This window comes from Micromys minutus, assembly GCF_963924665.1.
Source record: "Micromys minutus genome assembly, chromosome: 29".
Classification (NCBI taxonomy): Eukaryota; Metazoa; Chordata; class Mammalia; order Rodentia; family Muridae; genus Micromys; species Micromys minutus.
The window spans coordinates 36,361,177-36,382,044 of NC_137964.1; the positions used below are offsets into that span (position 1 = coordinate 36,361,177).

Genomic DNA, 20,868 nt, shown 5'->3' on the forward strand with positions numbered 1-20,868 from the left:
TTGCAGGTAGAGGATGACATACACACTGCTTCCAGGGCTCCAACACAGTGAACCCCAGAACCGACCTGCCTACTCTCGCACGTGCTTCCCACTCAGTTTACCGGAAGCTACTATAGGTGCATAGACCCACCATCTACTAGGTGAAGGGCGGAAGGGGCGGTTCTGACCGCCACAAACTCGCTGCAGGTGGCTGGGCAGTACTTGTGCGTGAGCTCTAATTGCCTAGTAGGCGTGGTCAATAAGGCGGAGCATGAAGTGGGAGGGATCTGACCAGGACCAGGCTCAGCGCCCTGCACAGGTGAGCAGGATCGGAAGGAACTGAAAGCTTAGACAAGAGGTGGAGCCGGGAAGAATTGGGCGTGGTCTGATGGGGTGGGGGCGGAACTCTAAAGAGAAGTGCGCAAACGGGTGTGGCCAGTTTCAGGGGCGGGGCAGGGGGGAAAGCCCCCCTTCTCGAGGGCGGGGCTTAATGTGAAAGGGGCAGCTCAGCATAGAGCCATCTAGTCCGGAAGGGCGGGGTCAGGGCGGGGCCAGGGCGGGGCGGAGTCGACGGGTCGGCCTCCCACAGCTGCGCCCGTTTCCTCTGGCCCTCCGGCCCGGCGGAAGTGCGTCAGTTGTTATCCGCTCTGGCCGCTGCCACTACTGTGTCTGCCTCACCGTCCCGGTGCTCAGAAGCTCCGCCACCCGCCGCCCTCGACCGCCCGCTGCCGCTGCCTGCCGGTCGCCATGGGCTGTGTCCCTGGGGGCTTGGTCTAGGGCCGCTGAGAACCCGCCGGTACGCCGGGCCCGGACCCGGGGTCCTAGCCCGCGCGGCGTCCGGTGCTGAGAGTCCGCGCCCGGCATGCCCGCCCCAGCCCCGAGCCCTCCCCGGCTCCGAGCCCACGCGGCGCCCTCGCAGCCCGGCGGCACGGCGTAGCAGGCGGCGCGGGGCGCCAAGGTCACCGCCGCGGTGCCACCATGGAGGCCAAGGTCCGGCCGAGCCGGCGTTCGCGCGCACAGCGAGACCGTGGCCGGCGTCGGGAAGCCGCCCGGGACGCCCGCGCGCAGAGCCCGTCGTCGGGTGAGGAGCCAGAGCCCAGTCCTGGCAAGGAGAACGCAGGACTCCACGGCGCGCCGCCTCAGCGCCCTACGCCTCTGCGCGCTGCGCGCCCCCCGCGGCGCCGTCGCCGCGAGTCCAGCTCGCAGGAAGAGGAGGTTATTGACGGCTTCGCTATAGCCAGCTTCAGCACCCTGGAGGCCCTGGAGGTAGGTGGGCTGAAAGGCCAGACTCGGGACCAAGGAAACCCATACGTTCGCCTCCTGGGCCCGCGCTGCACCTTGCCAGGAAGAGGACCTGGAATAAGGGGTGTGTGGGAGGACTTAAACCTTGCCACCCAAGCGGGCTTTGCAGCGGTTGTTAACTTGTTGCCAAGTTATCGCTGCGTCCGGTACCAGCTGGGGAGCTGAACAGTGTTGGGCCTTGGAAGGCAGCAACGATAAGGTGGACACTTGGGATTCTTCCTGTACGGTGATCTCTTAAGGGTTGTTTGGATGGGACCGGGAGTCAAACCCTTCTTAGTGATTACTTATTGCATGGGTATAAGTAATAGGTTTACTAAAGATACTACATGTCTGAATGAGTTGTCATGCACAGTATTTGCTAAGCAAAGTGTCCTTTCTACCTGAACTCAGGTTAGCAGAGAAGGAAGTAAGAGAGATGGTCCAGTCAGTGAGTGGGCGAGTGGGTAGCTACTGTTTCTGGAACTCAAGTGGTTGGAAATGCTGGTCAGGCCTTCAGGGCACCAGCAGAAACCCTCAAAGGCCCCTAGGAATGCAGAGATCTCTGTCTGGGTGAGCACTTTGGAAACCACATCTGGGCTGTAGTCGCAGGGATCGCTGCAAACCCTTCTCACTCTTGTCCTGACCTGCGATTCCCCAGTTTCAGGCCAAGCTTGAGAAAGGGGATTTGGTCATTGCATGTTTAAGTTGAGTTAACCCCCAAGTTTATATCCTAATTCTGGGGTCTGCTGGGTCTGTAGAGCTGAGGGTCAGATGGTGATAGCCACCATGAGATGGGTTTGTTCAATACACATGAGGATGAATGTAGGGCCGAGTCACACTTTGTGTTCAGCCCTCCTGTCTTCTGGGGAACATGAGTTCTGGGCTGAAGCCAAAGATCCTGAACTGAGATGGTTTTGTGGGGTGTGCTGAATTGTGTCTGGTGCTGACTTGCTAAGACAGGGAAGCTTTGGGGTTTCTGCTTTAGTGATGATAATGACACAGCCAGACACTGTGCAAAAGCCCCTACATTACAGCCATGGTACCACCACATGCTCCAGATCTGTAATCTCATTTCCTACCATGCCACACCTGTGTCTCCTAGGCCCTTGCTCCAAAGAGCCTGCACAGAAGCTCAGCCTTTTCCGCATTTCTTCCTTTGGGCCTCAGGCTTTATGGCCTCACCTTAGGTGCTTTGTGTACTGTTTTGGGCTGTTACAGCTTCGCCCTGCTGCCAATTTAAGATCTCATCTGAAGCAAGGGTATTTCTTAACTCCTTGTCTTCATGCAGCGTGGCACTTAACCACAGATTGAGACTACAAGCCTCATGCTGGCGTTGAGGGCATGCTTGCTGCTCTTAACCGGTTGGGGGGTGAAGGACAGGGATCCATAGAATCATGGTTCCTCCCTCCAGCATTTAGGAAAAGTAGATTTTCTTCCTTGTGACAGTTCTCTTGGTATACTGACAAAGGTGAGAGAAGACTGTTCTGTCACCCTGCAGTGAAAGGGTGAGACCTGGTTTAGGGACAGAAGCATCCTCTCCACTCAGTACATGTGCCTTAGGTGACTGAACAAGTTATGCTGGTACCTGTATTTCTAGGAGGCAGGATTATCCCTGCATGCAGCCCCAGGCAGACAAGCACTTTTCTATCCCTTAGGGCTAAGACTGTGGGGAGCAGGGCTCAGGTCCATGTAGCTGTAAGGTGGCTGCATCTAGAGTACTGGTTTTTTTACTACCACCTCCAAGCAGAAATCACCTGTGCTTTCATGTCATGTGATTTTGTTGATTTGTTTGTGCTAGTCGATTTGAGTGTGATCAGGTCAGGCCTTTTAAGATGAGTGCATTTCCGGTGGTGGTACCCTGGAGGCAGATGAGGTGGATCTCTCTGTGTTCAAGGCCGTCCTGGTTTACAGAGCTGGTTCCAGGACAGCCAGGACTAAACAGAGAAACCCTGTCTTGAAAAAGTAAAAAAAAAAAAAAAAGACAAAAAGAAAGTTGGGTGTCATGTTGCTTCTGCTCCATTGCCACGTTCCATGGATGTTGGCTGTTTTTCGAGCCTCTGTGTAGGGAAATAGCCAGGAACATATGTACCCTCCACATGAAGGCAGGTGCTATTCACTCACAGTGGAGTCTCGGCAAGTAACAGCTATGCCGCTTGTACATAGATTCCTTATAGTGGCCATAGAGAGCTGTGCTGTCTACACTGGAAAGGAGATTGTTCTTCAAGAAGGCACACAACTGGGCTCATATGTGTCTTTTGTGGCGGGTGGGAGGTTCCTCACAGTGGAGATGCAGTTGGGTATATGGATGCGGATTCCATTTGCAGTGGGAAGAGGAGAATTTCCAGGGGAGATACAGCTGCATAGCCAGTATCACCTTGGGGTTAAGGGAGGTGCTTCACAGTGGAGCTTGGTAGAGCTATATTGTCTACATAGGAAGGGACTATTATTGCTTCTCACACCTGTGCAGTATCAACTATAGTGGGACAAAGAAAAATTCCTCTACGTGCTGTGTGCTGTGGTGCTCATGACTTACTTTTTCTAAGTGTTGTATTTTCTGTGTTCTCTGGTCAGTACATGTGAGTTACAATTCATAAAATATGTCTATAAAACCATACTGTGTACAAAGCTGTCCTGAACTGTTAGTGCAGGCACAGAGTGCACACCTTTAATCTCAGAACTCCAGAGGCAGAGGCAGGTATATCTCTGAGTTCTAGGATAGCCAGGGCTATGTAGAGACTTTGTATTAAAGGGGAAAAACGTCCCCAAAAGCAAAAACCTGTCAGCCTAGCTAACACTCACCAGTGTGCCGTGACCTCTGAGAATGGCTGATCAGCAAATCAGACCCATGGGTCTATTCTGAGTCTCATGTTTGCAAGTACAGGTTCTTGGGACACAGTTTGGGAAGGCTGTGTTCACCCTGGCTGTGTCCTTCTATGAGCTGCTGGTAGGGAATGCCCCATGTGTGTTTGTACATAGCTGTGGGAACTGAGACCACACAGACATCTACGTGAGGAGAGAAGAGATCTATGGCAGGCAGCATTTTCTATTCAGGAGTCTAAGGTACCTCCTTGCGGCGCTTTCTGGTGTGAGGTTCGGTGTGTGCATGCTTAGTTCTAAAGTCACAGGTCTGAACCTAACCTTCTCTTAGACTGTAGTGGACATTCACAGGAGATGTTAATCCTATAGCTGTCGCAGGGGGTTAGGGGAAGACCAGTCCCTCTAGGGATAAATGGACATAGCATGTGAAGGCAAGGCTGCGTCCAGCCCCTTTGGCCCACATGAATGCACAGTGTACTTTGGGCAGCCTGTCCGATAACAAGGCCTTGTTTAAGCAGATAGCTTTTTTGCCTGCCTTTCGTGGCATTGTGGTGCAGGCACCCCTTTTCCCCAACCATATAGTTTTTTTTTTTGAAAGGTCTCTTTTAATTATCTCTTGGAAACCCCTTACTTGAGGTCACTGATAGCTTTTCTTTTTAGCTTATTGGGCCTATTAACTTCTTGGGTTGAGCTTCTCTATACATCTGGATCTTAGGGCCACACCTGCTTCCATGGAGTTCCCATATACCCACTTCAAACCTGGATCTTGGAACTACTCTGCTTGGAAGGCCCTTTCCCCAACTGTGCTTGCTTAGGAAGACTACAACAGGGAACAGTACCTCCTGTCCTATCAGGGCTCTTTCTTGTCCTCTTAACAGGTTGCCCCACTCTGATCGACTGCCCCTCAGGAGACAACAGGCATCTGTGTTGTCTTCACCACTGACCCACCACTCCCACACCCCAGATCTGCTTGCTCTAGTGTGGTACCTGGAGGAGACTGAGCCAGCAGTGGTTGTCAGTGTGGGGCTCTGAGGGTAGTCTTTGGTCATCCTGGCCTTGAGTTTGCTGTGTAGCTGGTAACTTGCCTTTATCTCCCAAGTGCTGGAATAAGAAACATGTATCTCATACCAGATTTGATATGATCCTGGAGATCAAAGCTATCCTGGACATGCTAGGCAAATGTCCCACCAGTTGAGTTACATTCCTAGCTCCCTGGTTGTTCTTGAATGAGTAGAATTTTTTTTGTTACCTTTTTTCCCCTCAATCCCCCCCCCCCCCAAGATTTATGTCTGTGAGCACACTGTCTTCTGACATACCAGAAGAGGGCATCAAATCCTATTACAGATGGTTGTGAGCCACCATGTAGTTGCTGGGAATTGAACTCAGGACCTCTGGAAGAGCATTCGGTGCTCTTAACCTCTGAGCCATCTCTCCAGCCCTTCCCTTAATCTTGTTCTGCTTCAGTGAGAAAGCCATTTTCCCAAAGCTGCTTCATCTGCTCCTAGGCAAGTAGTACTCTTGAAGTCTCATTAGGTCCTCCAGCATTTGACCCTGGTCATCTTGCTTTTGTTGATAACTGTAAATTTACTCTGACACCAGTTTGTCATTTCATCTTGCATTTCTTAGCACCACTAGAGCCATGGATTGATGGTGTTTCTCTGGCATTTTTCCTTCCCTTGTGGGTGAGGTCTCTGATTTTGGTTGACGAGCAGCATCTCATGGGAACGCTGTTCTTGAAGTACCTTCCTAGGCCTTGCTGACTGTACCTGGGTTTTATTCTTGGGATCCAGTAACATGTCAGCTGTTAGCTCTTTTAGGTGTCTCTGGAGCCTCAGAGGGGGTTGCATATATGGGTGGAGTCCATTCTAGATTTGCTGTGAGTTTTGTTGCTGTATTCTTGGTGGGGTTAGTCTGAGACTGTCTTGTTCTGTCAGCTCTACTGGATTGGCAATTTTTTTGTTTTCCTGCACTCTAGAATTTTTTACTAGTCTTTAAAGTTCTTAGGTTCCTGAATCCAGCCTTATTAACTGGTGACAAGTTGGTCAGTGTGGTTGGTGGTGAGGCCTGGCTTTTGAGTCGGGAAGCCTCTTCAGGAGGCAACCTGTGAGCAGAAGCTAATATTGGTATGTACATGGTATAGAGCAGTGCCCATCTACTGAAGCCTGGGCACTTCGGCCTGGCTGTAGTATTCAGAAGTCTGGGAGGGGCCTTAGTTCACTCAAGTCACAGTGACCCAAGCTGCTTACCTTAGCACTCCTCTATCCAGACTCCACTGTAATTGGAAAACTTCCTTGTTCCCTTCCATGAGCTACTGGCTCCTGACAAGGTGATCCAGTAGCTTGAATCCAGGCCCAGTGTTAGCCTACAGCACTTCCACCCACCGGATCAACTGCTGCTCGGTGGGTTAGAACCTCTAGTTGTATTGGGTGTGTGGCAGCTGGGGTATGGGGTAGGAGGGATGAGATGAAGGCTGTGTGTGGCTAGAGTAGAGGGTGTGACACTAGTCAGACATGGTGGAACTGCAGGTACCTGGCTGGCTCTCACATCAGTCTGTAGGCCCCAGAACTGCTTTGTAGCCGTTCATGTGAAATTTTGCCTCTGGACCCTTGTGACCTTCCACGGGTGTATGTGCTGTCACCTGACTGAGCCAGAAACTACTTTCTCTCTAAGCTAAACAGAAGGCAGCCCTTGACTGTAGAGGCTAAGCCTAAGGGTATGTGGAGTAGATCTGCTTCACCCAGCAAGAAGCCTGGCAATTCTGACACTTGAAGAGATTCAGATTGGTATGGTAAGGGAGGTGATGCCATGTAGGCTCACTCTTTGCCAGGAGCCTGTTCCTCAGCCCTAACTAACTACAGGATTCTTTGTTTCAGTCTGCAGGACTGGAAGTCCCTAAGTATCTAAGCAGTGAGGCTTTGGTATCTGTCCCATCAGACTTCACCAGGTCTCTTGCTGTCGGTCTGTCACAGCACATGAGCAGGCAGGCCTGGCCTGAATATTGGGGTGAGCCTCTATCCTATTCGTTCCCCCTTATCTATGCCAGCCCCAAAGGTCACCTGTAAGGTCTGTCACCAGTGAGTGTCAGAGCATTGAGGGGTATTGTTAGAGTCTGGGGGTTGTGGAGAAAGTCACAGAATGGTGGGTTTCAGGTCCCCTTGAAGGCCGAAGTACAAATAGAGAAGTGCTGGTGGTTTTTGGGGGAGGTTGGTCATGGTGTAGCAGCTTAGAAAGTGTCCATTTCAGGTTGGCAAGCTAAGGTCTGGAGGGGAGGCAGGGGGTCCCCAAAGTACTCAAGGTAGCTTCTTAAACCAGTGTAAAATGAGTGTTGTGGGGTCTCAGGTAGTGTTCTAGTGCCATGCTCTATATGAGATGTTAAAAAAGGAAAACATACCAGTTAGGTACTAAGTATTCCTCAGTACAACATTAGCTTTTCAGTGTGGTTTCTGTTGAGTTGATGGAGAGCTGCTGAGTTTGTGGCCTCTCATGTGCAGAGCTTTCTAGACCAGACAGGTGTCTTTGCAGATGTGTAGTGTATACAGTTGTGCATTGGGGTAGAAGCCTGGTACAGTGTCTTTAAGGTGGTTGGGGGATTTAATTTGCTGTTTATTCTCTTGGTAACCTTTAAAGAGGCTGCAGTGATGTTCTCGTCCATGTGCAGAAACAGGTACAGACAGACAGACATTTTTGAGTGTAGACTGCTGGTGAGTCAGTCACTGGTGAGATCCAGGCATCGATTCCTAGAGAGTGGCCAGCTCCTGTTGTTCCTGCTTTGTCCAGTGTTGGTGGTAACACTTGCCTTGGCATCTGACTGACCAGCTGACTCTTGGCTTTCTATGTCCAGCTCTTTGCATTTTTGGTTGTGGTCCTCACTCCTCCCTGTAATTTCTTCTCCATCCTGACAATTTCCTCATCTTCAAAAGGCCCAGGCTCTTTTCTTTAAAAGCCAGAGAGATCTCACAGGGGTCTTTTTCATTTGCCTTGGCCACCCTGCCCCCCCCCCCCCTTGCTCTGGGAGAGTACTGCTTATACTTAGAGCTTTGGTTGGTTGCCCTTGACCAGATTCTGTTTGTATGACCTGCCCTTCTCTCATTCCATGTTGCCAATACACTTAGAACTGGGACTTGAATGGCCAGACCCAGACAGGGAAAGAACACAGTGACTTCTGATGAGGTAGTATCTTTCGCTATCTCTAGCTTCCCCATCCATCTGACATAGGATTGGTCAAGCAAAGTTGGGAATATACTTGCTTTCAAGGCTTCAAAGGGGTTTTCTGTCACCTAGGAATAAAACGTACATTTTCTTTTAGGGTTTCAGGAGCACCATGAACCTGTCTTAGGGCTTCTGCACATCCTCCAGCAGTACAGCCACTGTCTCCTAGCTCCTAGGAAGAGGCCCTTTGCCCTCACCCTTGCCAGCCAGGTCTAGCAGGGACATCTGTAAACTGCTGGGGAACCCTCCTTTCTGCTCTGGGCCTTAGTTCCTTATCTTCAGGAAGGGTATTGAGTTAGCATGTGCTTATTCTCCCAGCCACTGGACAGTAGGATGAGAGTCCTGTAATGAACATGGCTTAGGGCCCTCTGGCTCTGCCTTTTAGACTCAGTCTACCCTAGTAGATAGTCACTGCTGGACCACAACTGGGCCACTTGCTTTGGACACCAGTGCAGAGGAGAGCAGGCCCCTCCCGCCCCCATCTTAACTCACCCAGATCCTTTTATGTCCCAGACTTGTGGCATCAGAAACAGCCAGGCTTGGCTTCAGCTGCCCTAGTACTACAAAAGAGGCTTTGGGGGACACCCTGGGTGACAGCTGAGCAGCATCTGTGCTGAAGCTTGGAGGGGCCTGGAAGTGTGGCAGGAAGCTGACTTGAGGTATGTCTTCCCAGGCCTGAGAGGAGAGAGTGCTGCGTAGACAGATGAATTGTTGGCCTGCCTTGTCTCTGGCTAAAGAGGATAGGCCAGGAACAATGGCTTTGGGTAGACTGTTCCCTCAGGAGTACTGACCTCTTGGGAGAGCACTGAGGGTCCAGTCTATCCTGACTGGGACAGAGGGACTTGAAGGCTATATAGTCTGTCTGAACAGATCATGGCTTTTCAACAAATTGGACCTGGAAGGAAGGAAGGAAATGTTAGGCTTGTGGATGTATTGATTGTGGAGGCTGATTTCAGAACTCTTGCTCAGGCCAGCTATGGATGTGAGCTTGTAGGAGTCGGAAAGGGTCATACACAGTAGGTAACCACACCACGTGAACCAAACCTTGCAGCTCTCTAGGTTTGGTCTTTTGTTATGTATTGTAATGCTAACTTCTAACGGAAGGTTTAGGCCTAGGCGTGACTTATCACATTTGCAAGCTTTTTTTAAATGCAAACCTTGTTCCTTTATTTAAAACTATTGGTTAAATGTTTGTGGGGTGGAGTACTCTCTGGGAGGCCTGGGGAAGGAGGAATGTGACCCGGAACTGTGTGGGATGGGGGACTGGGCGGGGCACGACTGGAATGTAATAAAAAAATGGGGGAAAAACCCTATTGGTTAAATAAAATTAACTACTGCTAGTTATCGGAGGGATTAGAGATTGGCTGGCTTGGAATAACCTGGTTGTAGGAGAACATGAGGAGGAAGGTAGCCACCACAAGGAGAGCATGAGCATTTGGCCAGGAGAAACAGCAAGTATCTGGGGTATACTGCTGGGGAGGTAGCCAGGCCAGCAGTTGGAAGGGTAGATGGAAGTAGTTGGAAGTGGTTAATGCCCCCTCCTCACCCCATTAATTGTCAAAGCCAAATAAAATAACCGTAGTCTGAGTCTCATTTATTCCGTAAGTTAGTCAGGGATAAGATTAAGTTGTTTTTTTACAAGTGGTCTGCATGCTTCCGTGTCTACTTGCAGCTCCTCCCTGAATGAATAGCACTGTGATGTCTGCTCCATTCCTTCTGCACCTTGTTTAGCTATAGAGCAAAGTCTGCTTTATCTGCCCAGACAGTGCTGTGCATGGTGCAGCCACTGGACTGAGGTCTGAAGGGATGAAGGGAATGACCAGTATACTTGGCTCAGCATTGCAGGATGAACTGTGGTGCATGGACCCCCTGCTGTCTGGCCTCCCCAACTTTTCCTGGACCCCAACACTATAGCAGTAGCTCTGTAGGAGCAGTCTTTTTGCCTCCCTATATCATAAGGGCAGCCCACACTCCATACTTGGCCTATACACTAAAGCCTGCTGACATCTGGGTAATGAGTAGGCAAGTTATCCATGAACTTGGAGACGTCAGAGATGGGGTGCAGTGGTCTAGAGCCTTATGGAGCGGGCAAGAGGTCTTGAGGGCCTGTAGAGATGAATATTCCTCTGGGGAACATGTGACACAGGTTCTGTGAATGAAACTCAGTAGCCATTTGGGAGAGGTGAGCTGTAGAGAGGAAGATCTGAGCTCTATTTCCAGCTGCATGCAGCCCAGAGAACAAGTAATCAGGTAGGTCCAGCACGAGGTGAAGTGTGAGGGCTGCTGGAATCTCTCTCTCTCTCTCTCTCTCTCTCTCTTTAAGATCTACTGATTTATTTTTTATTATGTATAAGTACACTGTTGCTGTCTTCAGACACACCAGAAGAGGGCATCAGATCTCATTACAGATGGTTGTAAGCCATCATGTGGTTACTGGTAATTTAACTCAGGACTCCGGAGGAGCAGTCAGTGCTCTTAACCACTGACCCATTTCTCCAGCACTGGGATTTTTCTTGAAACTTATTTATTTTTATTTCATGTTCATCGGATCCCATGGAACTGAAGTTACAGACAGCTACAATCTGCCATGTGGGTGCTGGGAATTGACCCCACGTTCTCTGGAAGAAGAGCCAGTGCTTTTAACCAGAGTTATCTCTCCAACTCGTGTGTGTGTGTGTGTGTGTGTGTGTGTGTGTGTGTGTGTGTGTGTGTGTGTGTGTGTTTGTGGTGGTAGTTTTATTTTTTGTTTTTCTTTTATCCAAGATAGGGTTTCTTCATGTAGTCCTGCCTGTCTTGGAACTTACTCTGTAGACCAGGGCCACCAAGAGATCTGCCTGCATCTGCCTCTCTGGGTGCTGGAATAAAAGGTGTGCACCACCACAGCTGCTGGGATTTTTAAATAGTTGGTTTGGTCAGAAGGGGTCCTTATGTTAGAGCAGTGGTTGTCTGTGTAAGGTTCTTGGGCTCCAGAATCAGTCGGTTCCTGGGCTAGGCCTCTCTCTGCTTTGCCAAAAGGGACAGCCTTGACTTGTTGGTCAAGGAGGAGGAATGAGCATGTACCTTCATGGCTAAAAGAAGTGGGCTGAGCCTCAGGAGGGCCATGTTTGGGGTAAGCAGCTTGAGCCCCAAAGAGAAGCAAGTCTCACTGTGGTTGGTTTACTGTAGTGCTTGCAATTAGTTGGTGTTGCATAGGAACACTTGGTGGGAACCATCACATTAGTTAAGTCATCATTGGAAAATTGGACGGGGATGGGGGGTGGGCAGTAGTGGTGCACTTGGGATAAAAACAGGCAGATTTCTGAGTTTGAGGCCAACTTGGTCTACATAGTGAGTTCCAGGACAACCAGAGCTACCTGAGAAACCCTCTCTCAGAACCAGAAAGGGAAAAAAGAAAATTGAATGGACGGTTTCCTTTAATAGGCACTCAGCTCTGGTATTCTTTCTGAGGAGGGAAACACATGTTTGAAGGCTGGCATGTGATTGTGAGGCTGTTGCCATAGTGGGGGTTTGTGTGTAGACTGTTGGTGGCTAACATTGATGCATGTGATAATCAGATCTGTGAGCTCCATCTTGTACTACAGGTTCTGGTAGGATGGCCCTGTGGGCCCAGCTTTTGACTTCTGCCAGAAGCTCAGGCAGGTAATGCATTCCATTCCCCAGAGTGTTAGAGGGGGTTTCCTGGCACAAGGCTCTAGGGCACTAGAGACCACACTACTTTTTGGTTGGCTTTTTTGAGCCTTTAGTAGCTACATTCAGTTTTAAGATACTCAGTACTAGTTTTATACAGATCCAATGAGTATTTCAGAGAATGCCTAAGGTAGGGCACCACACTGGGCCATGAATATGAAACCTAAGTTTTACTTCTGCAATCTATGAGTGTTTCGAGCCTTTCCTTGGTGTCTTGGCACCTTTTGAGTGGCCAATACTTTTCCTGGTCCACTTGAAGACAGTCCTTCTAGAGCCCTGCCTTTCTCTTAGACCTGAACATTAGACTGACATTGCAGTCAGCACCCCATGCTCCATCGCTGGCTGTCTAGGCCCCGGCTTGTGGTTGCACAACCTCTGAGATTCAGTTTCAGTGTTTTACCCAGTAGGGGGAGGTAGATTGTAGAACAGCTAAAACAGCCCTGTATTAAGTATAGGTCAGAGCAATGAGGATCTCTTCCCTCACTGGTGCTCTGTTTTAGAGACAGGTTCTGCTGGGTAGTGTTGTGGCCAGACAGACAGAATGGCCCACTAATCCCAAGATAGGCTGGATGGCACTCTTTTTGTTTTGTTTTTCTGAGATGGGGTTTTCTGGAACTCACTCTGTAGACAGGCTGGCCTCAAATTCACCTGCCTCTGCATCCTAGTGTTGGGATAAATGGGACGAGTTGCCAGACCCAGCCTCTCACTTCCCGTGCTCTCCTGATATGTTAGACTAAAGTGAGTTTACACCGGAGTTTCGGAATTGAGGTTTGGTGACAGCCCTGCTAATACCCCTTGAGTCACCTTTGTATCCTTGGGCTAGTATACACCCAAGGTACATTCATGAAGGAAAATTAGAAGGTCTCTTCTCTTAGGGTAGGGGACTAGCTGTTGTCTGTCACTCACCATCCTTTCCCTAGGCTAAGGGGGACAGACGGCCAATAAAACAATCCCATGTGTGAGATGAGACTACAGTTTACAAGCTGAATTGGAGGGGCCAGTAGAGTCTTTTTTGTCTTTTTAAAAAGCAAAGTGCCAAATAGATGCAGAGGAGGATAGCCAAGTTAAACCTGAGGCAGGTCCTGGTTCTGCAGCCATGTGGCTGTCAGCACCCCTGTCTATCTATTTCTTCTCCTCAGCCTTTCTGGTTTTTGGGAAGTCAGGACTTGCCTCCTGACTGGTATCCTAATCAGTTATTTCTTGGTATCTGTTAAGTTGACCTCAGTTTGTTTAGGCTTTGGGTCTAATACACCCTGGAAATACCATGTCAGCTATATAACATCAGAGTTCTGTAAATCTTGGCTTTTGTACATCTCAGCCCTTAGCAGCAGGCAGCCCAGGCAGGGCCCTGTGGGAAGGTGACGAGACAGTCTGCGGTGTGGGGACAATGAGGTCAGAACCTGCACATACTTGTGTATACTGCAGAGAGGCAAGCCAGGAGACTCAAATCTTCTATTTCTCGGAGTGGCTCTGTGGTGGCTCTCTTGGCTTCCTCATGATGTTCCCTTACACACAGAGACTTTCTATTTTGTGGAAAGTTTTGTTTTTCTGTAGACCTCTTCACTGGCCACTGCTTTGGGGGAGCACGTGTTTACCTCACTTCTGTGCTGCCATTTGGGATGAGTGCTGGTTATTGCTGCAGAAGTGGGGGCCCCAGAAGATGGGAATGTAGATGGTCACAGACAGACCAGATGACCATAACAACCTTAAAAATCTGAGAATAATTGGCAAGACACATTAGTCATCTAGGAATAAAGTATGTCAACTGGGAAGAACTGTAGGGAATTATGGTCACCTGGAAGGGTAACTTTCTGTGGGGAATTTGGTGTCACTTCCTATTTTCTATATAGCATGTTGCCAAGGGGCACTTCCTGGGTGTTTACCTGGTGAGCTCCAGGCCAACATGTCACCTCAGAGTTCCCAGGTATGCCATACATGAAGATCCTACAATGCTCCTAGGAACTTTGGGCCTCATACTTCATCTGCCTGTCCATTCTCCTTTAAACATGGCCTTTCCAAGTTGGAGGCTCCTTATGCTCAGGAGTCACCATATACCCTTGGAACCTGCTCCCTCTTCCTAGGGTGTTCTCACAGGTTGATGGGTATTCCCTTTTTTCTCTGCAGAAGGACATGGCTCTGAAGCCACATGAGCGGAAGGAGAAATGGGATCAACGCCTCGTGAAGAAGCCCCGAGAGTCAGAAAACTGCCCATCTGTGGAGCTGAGTGAGAGCAGGCAGCCCCTGGAGGTGGACAGTCCAGGGCAGGATGCAGAGCCCACTTGTGATGAAGGGACTAGGAAAGTCCCGTTGCAGCCCTCCAAACAGGTGAGCATTCTGTGCCCTTCCTTACTCAAGACCTCTGCAGTTGTGGGATCTGTACCAGGACTATACACGAACCTGGACCCCACCCTTCGGCGTTTGGCCTGCCTGGCAATGCTCTCCATCATTGCTGGGCTTGGGGTATGGGGTAGACAGGAGCCAGGCTGGTCACAGAGGTTCGGGGATCTGTCTGTCTACCCAGCTGGAAAGGCCTACCTGGCCAGTGCTATTGCTTCTCCTCAGGAGTACAGGGGCATGTGCTGGCCAGGATGGGTGACAGTGCCAAGCTGATAGGCCGGCCCCGTTTCCCACTGCGTCCGTCAGGTTCCGCCGACTAGGTGTCTGGAGACATCTAGAGTGTCTCTATAAATGGATGTGGGGGACCATGCTCCTGCTAAGAGAGGGGAATGTTCAGCCAAAGGCTTCAGGTTTGGTGGTCCAGGAGTGAGAGGAGAAACCAAGGAAAAGGATGGCCCCCTGGAGGAGCGTTCCTGCCCAGATGAGGTCTGTCAGAGCAGGTGGAAGCTGGGCTGGGCTGCTGAGCATGGGTCTGTCCTGGGTCATGGCTCAGTGCTGCAGCTGCATTTTCCTGGGGACCCTTACTTCTATGCTCTCTTCATGGAAAGGGGTTTTCTTAGCAGTTAAGCCCTCTGCTCTGAGCTCCTTTGGGATTGGGCTCTGGAGAGGGAATGGCATGTCTTGGGCCTGGGCAGGATGGGGGGGTCCGCTGGCGCACCTGCCCAGGTAGACACATACTCTTTCTTCCATGCAGGTGTGCTCCCCAGAAGGGGGGCCGCTCCCAGCCAGCCCCTGGCACCAGAACGGCCCGGCCCAGCACCAGCAGCAGCAACAGCCCAGCCAGTCCAGCCAGCCCCAGGGGCCCCTCCCAGCCCCGGGGCAGCCCTGCCAGCCCCAGCGGCCACCCCTGGGTCAGCGTGCTTGGCCCCATCGATCACTTCTAGGCTTGAGACAGCCCTGCCAACCCCGGCGCCCACTTCTGGGCCCTGGTCAGCACCATCGTCCCCAGCTTCTGCTTCCGGCCCCAGATCAGCTCAGCCAGACCCAGCGCTCACGCCTGGCTCAGCCCCGCATGCCACTCTTGGCACTTCCAGGCTCCAGGCAGCGCCTGCGGTCCATCCAGACTCCATGGCATCGCCACCGCCCACTTCGGTCCCTGTTGGCCTCATGTCACCTCTGCCGGTCTCTACTGACCGTATGGCACCGTTGCCAACCTTTACGGTCATGGACCACACTGTGTGCCTGTGACCAGCTCTGTAGGGCTACCACAGGACATCACTGCCAGCCCCCACAGTCTCTGCTAGTCCAGTGCCAGCAGTGCCTGCCCCCTCGGACTTTGACCTTGCAACCACGCCGTCGTCCCACCAGCTGCCTTTCAGGCCAGTGCTGCTGCCCCCAGCAGGCACTTTTGGCCCCACGTCAGCAGAGCCAGCCCCATAGGTCCCTCTTGGGCCAGCCTACCTGCTCACAACAGTCATCGGCGGGCCCCAAGCAACCTCAGCAATTAGTTGAAAGCCCAGAACAAACTAGTCCTCCCAAGCCTGCCCTGCTGAGCACTAGACAGTCACAACAACAGAAGTGCCCACGTCTTAGCCCAGAGCAATCCCACATACCCAAACAGCCCCTCATGGGCCCAAAGAAGCCCCTGCGGTCACTTCTGGGCCCAGACCAGCCTCGAAAACCCCAACCGTTACTTCCTCTTCCTGATCGCCCTTCACTTCTGGGGCAGCCAAGCTTGGCCCCCCAGCCTCTTCTGAGGCCCCTGTGTCAGCTGAGACGGCAGTCCCTGCTGGGACTGGTGCCAGCTCGTCATCCCCGGCCTTCGATATTGGGCCATCCCTTCAGGCCCCTGAGGTCACAGTGGACTCGACACTCTGCCCCAGGGGTGGCCCGTCAAGCCCCATCTGTGAGTCCTGGAGCCTGAGGCTTGTAGATAACTTCCTGGGTGAATTAGGTATGCTACAGTTGGACTGCACTAGTGAGAGCAGGCTCTCTTTAAGCCTGAGACGGTTTCCCAGACTGCCCCGAGGATGGTTCCAGACTACTTTGGCTGATTGGCCCATCGTATCAGGAGAGAGGAACTCCATGTTGTCCCATTGTCCCCACTATGAGTGTCAGGCCTCTTGGCGTTACTGTGCTCCTCACATGTGCTGCTTTGTGATGGACAACTCCTGGGTGAGGTTACACAGCCACCCTAAGGACTTGGAGCTATTGGGATCCCTCAGCATTTGGTGCCTCTAATTGCCAACACTGTCTTTGCATCTGAGTCTCTCGTGCATGTGTGCAGGTGTGAATGGTGTGTACATGTATGCCTGTATGTGATGAAGTGCCAGCCTAGGCCTCACTCTCCTGTCTCCTCCTCTTCCCACCAATGTATTCTCTGCCCTGAGCTTAGGTGACTCAGGGCCACACTGGATTTGGTTGGCCGGTTTTTAGGTCACAGTTTTCTTGGCTGTGGGATGATGCTAGTGTCTACTTGAAGTTCCTCCAGAGACATGTGAAGGGGTGGTGACTCAGTGGCTGCTTCCCCACCTCAGGGCTCTTCCACCCCAGAGGCATGGTAGGGCAACTGGAAGCCCCTATCTGAACTCTGTTCCCATTCTAACAGTGTTCAGCCCTGATTTTGACACTTGTTACTACAGAGACATGTTTGGGCCTGCACCTATCCCATAGCCCACACTACCTGTGGTCAGGGGTTGTTTATCCCCTCCCCGATCCCATCTCAGGTCAGTCCACATTGGAGTCCAAGTGGCTAAACTGAGCCCCCGAAGGGGAAGTGACCAGAGCAGAAGACACTAGACTTGGAACTTCTGTGCGGCCTACTTGGGGTTCTGTGGGTTGAGTGGGCCAGGGCCCCAGTCTTACCTGGTACCTGTTTACCCTGATGGTGTTCCTGTTGTTCAAGTATAGCCTCTGAACTGAGATTTTTGGGACTTATTTTTCTGATTATAAAAATAAAAAGTGCCATGCCATTTTTATAAAAGTACTAGTGTTTTCTAATTTAAATAGACAACCTGTGTCCCGTGATTTATTCCTTTGAGTGGCTTTATGTTTCTAGATTTGGCTTTCTGTTTACAAAGTGCTAGATAGAGGGTCTTATGGGTCTGTAAGGCACTGTCCCGGCCATGACCCAGGCATAAGAGGTTTGAGGGGGGTGTTGAGTTATTAAGGTGGAGCTCTTGAGGGCAGCATTCGTGTCCCTCTGAGCCAGGCCTACCCATGCCAGTGTTTTGGGGAGAGTTGGTTGCATGGGGTATCCTTGGACCTACAAGGATTAGGGAAATCCTGTTGGTGAGGCACTACACCCACACAGGTCCTTCTGTCCTGCCTGAAGCCAGAGTCTGTTAAAATCCTCTACTGCTACTGTTTAGCCTGTTTCAGGGTTGAAAGACCGGTTGTTAGCTTGGATGGCTAAGGTTGTCATGGCTAGCTGGGTTTTTAGGACTTGGCATAAAAGACTGGTAAGGAAGACTGCTTGAACTGCCAGAGGATAGCTTAGCAGGTAGGGACGTGTTTATGCACAGGCCCCATGCCCAGATGCCACAAGGTGGCAGGAGAGAACAGACTCTTTGAGAACTGTTCTTGGGTCTTTGTAGGCAGGCCCTGCCACATTTATGCCTGCACTCAAATGTATACATTCACACAAAGACTACACCCAGCATGGGGAGAGCAGCATCACCAGGATCCTAATGGCTGGGTCACATGCATGAGCCATTTTCTGGAACCTGTCTCGGATCTGCTGTTGCGTTATGCTGATAGCTGAGTAACTAGAGATCCAGGTTCCTCTGGATTTGTCAGACTCTAGTGTTGCTAACTTATCTGACCAAAGGCTATGTGGGCCTGTCAGGATATGGGCTGAGGATATGGGTTCTGAGGTGAGGATGTCTAGAGCTGCCCTGAAAGGAAGCTTGGGGTGTTGACAGCTGTGGGGGGGCAGTGGACTCATCCTAGTTGGGGTGACATGGGTGGTCACTGGAAGACCCTTTGGAAATGGACCTTGGGTGGGCGCAGTGCCATCATCTGAGTGGCCATCAGCATCTACTTACTCTTGCTAGGGCCGTTCCTACTTTGTACCAGGCACAGTGAAGCTCTCCTTAGCTGTGAGTGAGGTAGCATAACCAAGAGGGCAGGGGAGCCTGAAGAAGCTAATGGGTCCCCACTGAGTATAACAGGAAGGTGAGTTTTGTGAGTAGTTCCCTGGGAGGTTAGGCAGCCCCTGTTGTAGGGCTTGGGATCAGAATGATCCTTGGGTTTTATTGTGGCTGAGTTAGAATGTGAATTGGGGCAGCCTAGGAGGAAAGAGTGCAAGCAGAGGCTACCTTGAACATTACCTCCCCAAGGCATTTGCGTGAGTGCATGCATGCCTGCCTTGCAAGGCTGCAAAGGTTTGTCTAGCTAGACAGATGGTAGTCTTGCCCTACATGTTAGAAACATAGCCTGTGAAGTTACCAGTCTTCCCAAACCTGCTCACCAGGTTTTATCCAGAAACTAGTCCCAACAAATTCCAGTTTGCAGGGGCCACAAACTAGCTATCTTAGAAGGGCATATGACAGAGGGAACAACCAAGCCTTGGCAAAGGAAGCAAGGCCATCCAGAAACAGGACAATGTCTCCGGGCCTTGGAGCAGCTTATCTGGGTGAAAGGTAGTGCCTGCCCCTGCCCCTGGGTACAGCAAGTGCATTGGTCTGACCTAGGAGATCTCTACCTGCCTGTCAACCCCCCCCCCCCAGACGGGCTCAGATTGCCAGTGCACAAGTGGCACAGTGGCCCTCAGCTTGAAGCGAAAGTGACAGGTGGACGCCCCTCACAGTTGGCAGAGCTGAGGGGAAAGTCCACAGGAGCTCCTGGCAGTTTCTAGAGAAATAGGTATAGAGAAGTGTGGGTAGGGCTTGGACTCAGAGCTGCTGCTGGTGGAAATAACATGTGAGCTGCAAAGATTCGAAATGTCTTATAAGCCACAGCTAAAGTAAACAATCAGAATGAGGTTTTCTGTTTTTCGAGGCATTTTTTCCATGTAACCCTGGCTGTCCTTGAATTCCCAGAGTTCTGCCTTCCTCTGCCTCCCAAGTGCTGGGATGTACATTAGATATCATTTAAGTTTGCTTACTTAAAGTGTTGTTTTAAGCTGTAATTATGAAAATAATCAGCAATTGATTTGTGGTACACACCTGTGATCCTAGCATTTGAGAGACTTGAAGAATTTGAGATCAGCCTTACTACATAGATCTTGTGTTTAAAAATATCACTGAGGTGTGTGTGTGTGTGTGTGTGTGTGTGTGTTTCTGTGTTTTACACGGAGTATAGTACAGGGTCTGAGGATACAGGAAGCATGTGTTAGGGGTGGGAGCTAGTGGAATACAGGGCCTCAGACAACTCAGTGATAGCAGCTATGGGGGAAAAGACTTCCTAGCAAATCTGTGAAACCTACGCTTCCAAGAGGTAGCCCATCATTGAAGAGCATCAGGAGAGGAGTCCAAGGCAAGAGCCTGGAGGTAGGAACCATGGGAGAAGGCTGTTTGTTGGTTTGCTTCCTTGCACAAGTGCAGCTAGGTTACCCATTCAGCCCAGGACCACCTGTCTGTGAGGTAGACCCACAGTGGACTGGTAATGGCCACACAGTCAAATCTGATGAAGGCTTTTCTTCAGTTGAGAGAGAGCTCTTCCTAGGTGATTCTGGGTTGTGCCAAATTGACAATAGAAAGTAACTGGGACAAGTGATAAAGCTGAGAAATCCTTTACTAAATTAACCAAGAAAAAACAAGCTGCCATTTCTTAGGTGCTACAGACACAAGATAAATGATTAGGAATGGGTTTATCCCAACCAAGTTAACAACTGAATGATACCAATAAATTCCTCAAAAAATTTAGGTACACAATACCTATGATTTCAACATCTGGGGGACTGAGGCAGGAATATGGTAAATTGTTCTTCGTAGTGGTAACCAGTCTCTACTGCTGACTGGACGGCAGGGTCGGTCAGTCTGAACTGCTCTGTGGCTGCCATCTCCAGTTCCTGCTCCTCGGTCAGCTCCCTCCTCTTCCCTGTTACACAACACTCTTGTTGGTAATTTGGGCTTACTGTTGTTGACCCCTTGTTTAGTCTCTAATCCGGACAGCCAAATAATTTCCCCAATATCAACATACCAAACAACCAAACCAGGATTCCAACACAGGCAGTAGTGATACCATTGGCCATTTCCACAGAGTCCTGCTTTCTTTGGCTAGCCTATAGGTAGGCAGTGGGGTTTCCCTGTAAGTCTGGTTTGTGTGAGAGTCTCTAGAGTGTTCCCTCTACCCCAGTTTGAAGCCCAGCTTCTTGCCCACCTCAGGAGGATTGTATGCAATCTCTTAGGACCTGACTTGGGATAACTCACCTTTGTGGGTTTTATTTTCTAACTGTTCTTGTGTGTGGACCCTTTTGCTCACCTTTCCCCAACCAGGCCTATCTAGTCTCACTAACCAGGAGCTTTTCTCCGCCTGCTTAGCTATAATCTCTTGCCATGGTTTGCGGTTGGGGCAAGGTAGATCCCATTGAAGGAGGTGAGCTTGTCTCTCAGA

General features: G+C 50.6%; 1 protein-coding gene across 6 annotated transcripts in view; it reads left to right on the forward strand.

The window, feature by feature from the left end:
- Positions 1-627: 627 nt before the first annotated feature.
- FBRSL1 (fibrosin like 1) overlaps positions 628-20,868 on the forward strand; it is an 82,700-nt gene continuing 62,459 nt past the window's right edge. For 5 of the 6 annotated variants that reach the window (XM_080940808.1, XM_080940805.1, XM_080940809.1 and 2 more), the window contains exons 1-2: positions 628-1,245; positions 14,098-14,298. In XM_080940808.1, coding sequence (XP_080796934.1) covers positions 958-1,245; positions 14,098-14,298 — 489 coding nt within the window. In that variant the 5' untranslated portion in view covers positions 628-957. Of the gene's footprint in view, positions 1,246-14,097; positions 14,299-15,064; positions 17,234-20,868 lie in introns of those variants that run through there. The other variant, XM_080940810.1, reaches the window with a different exon arrangement.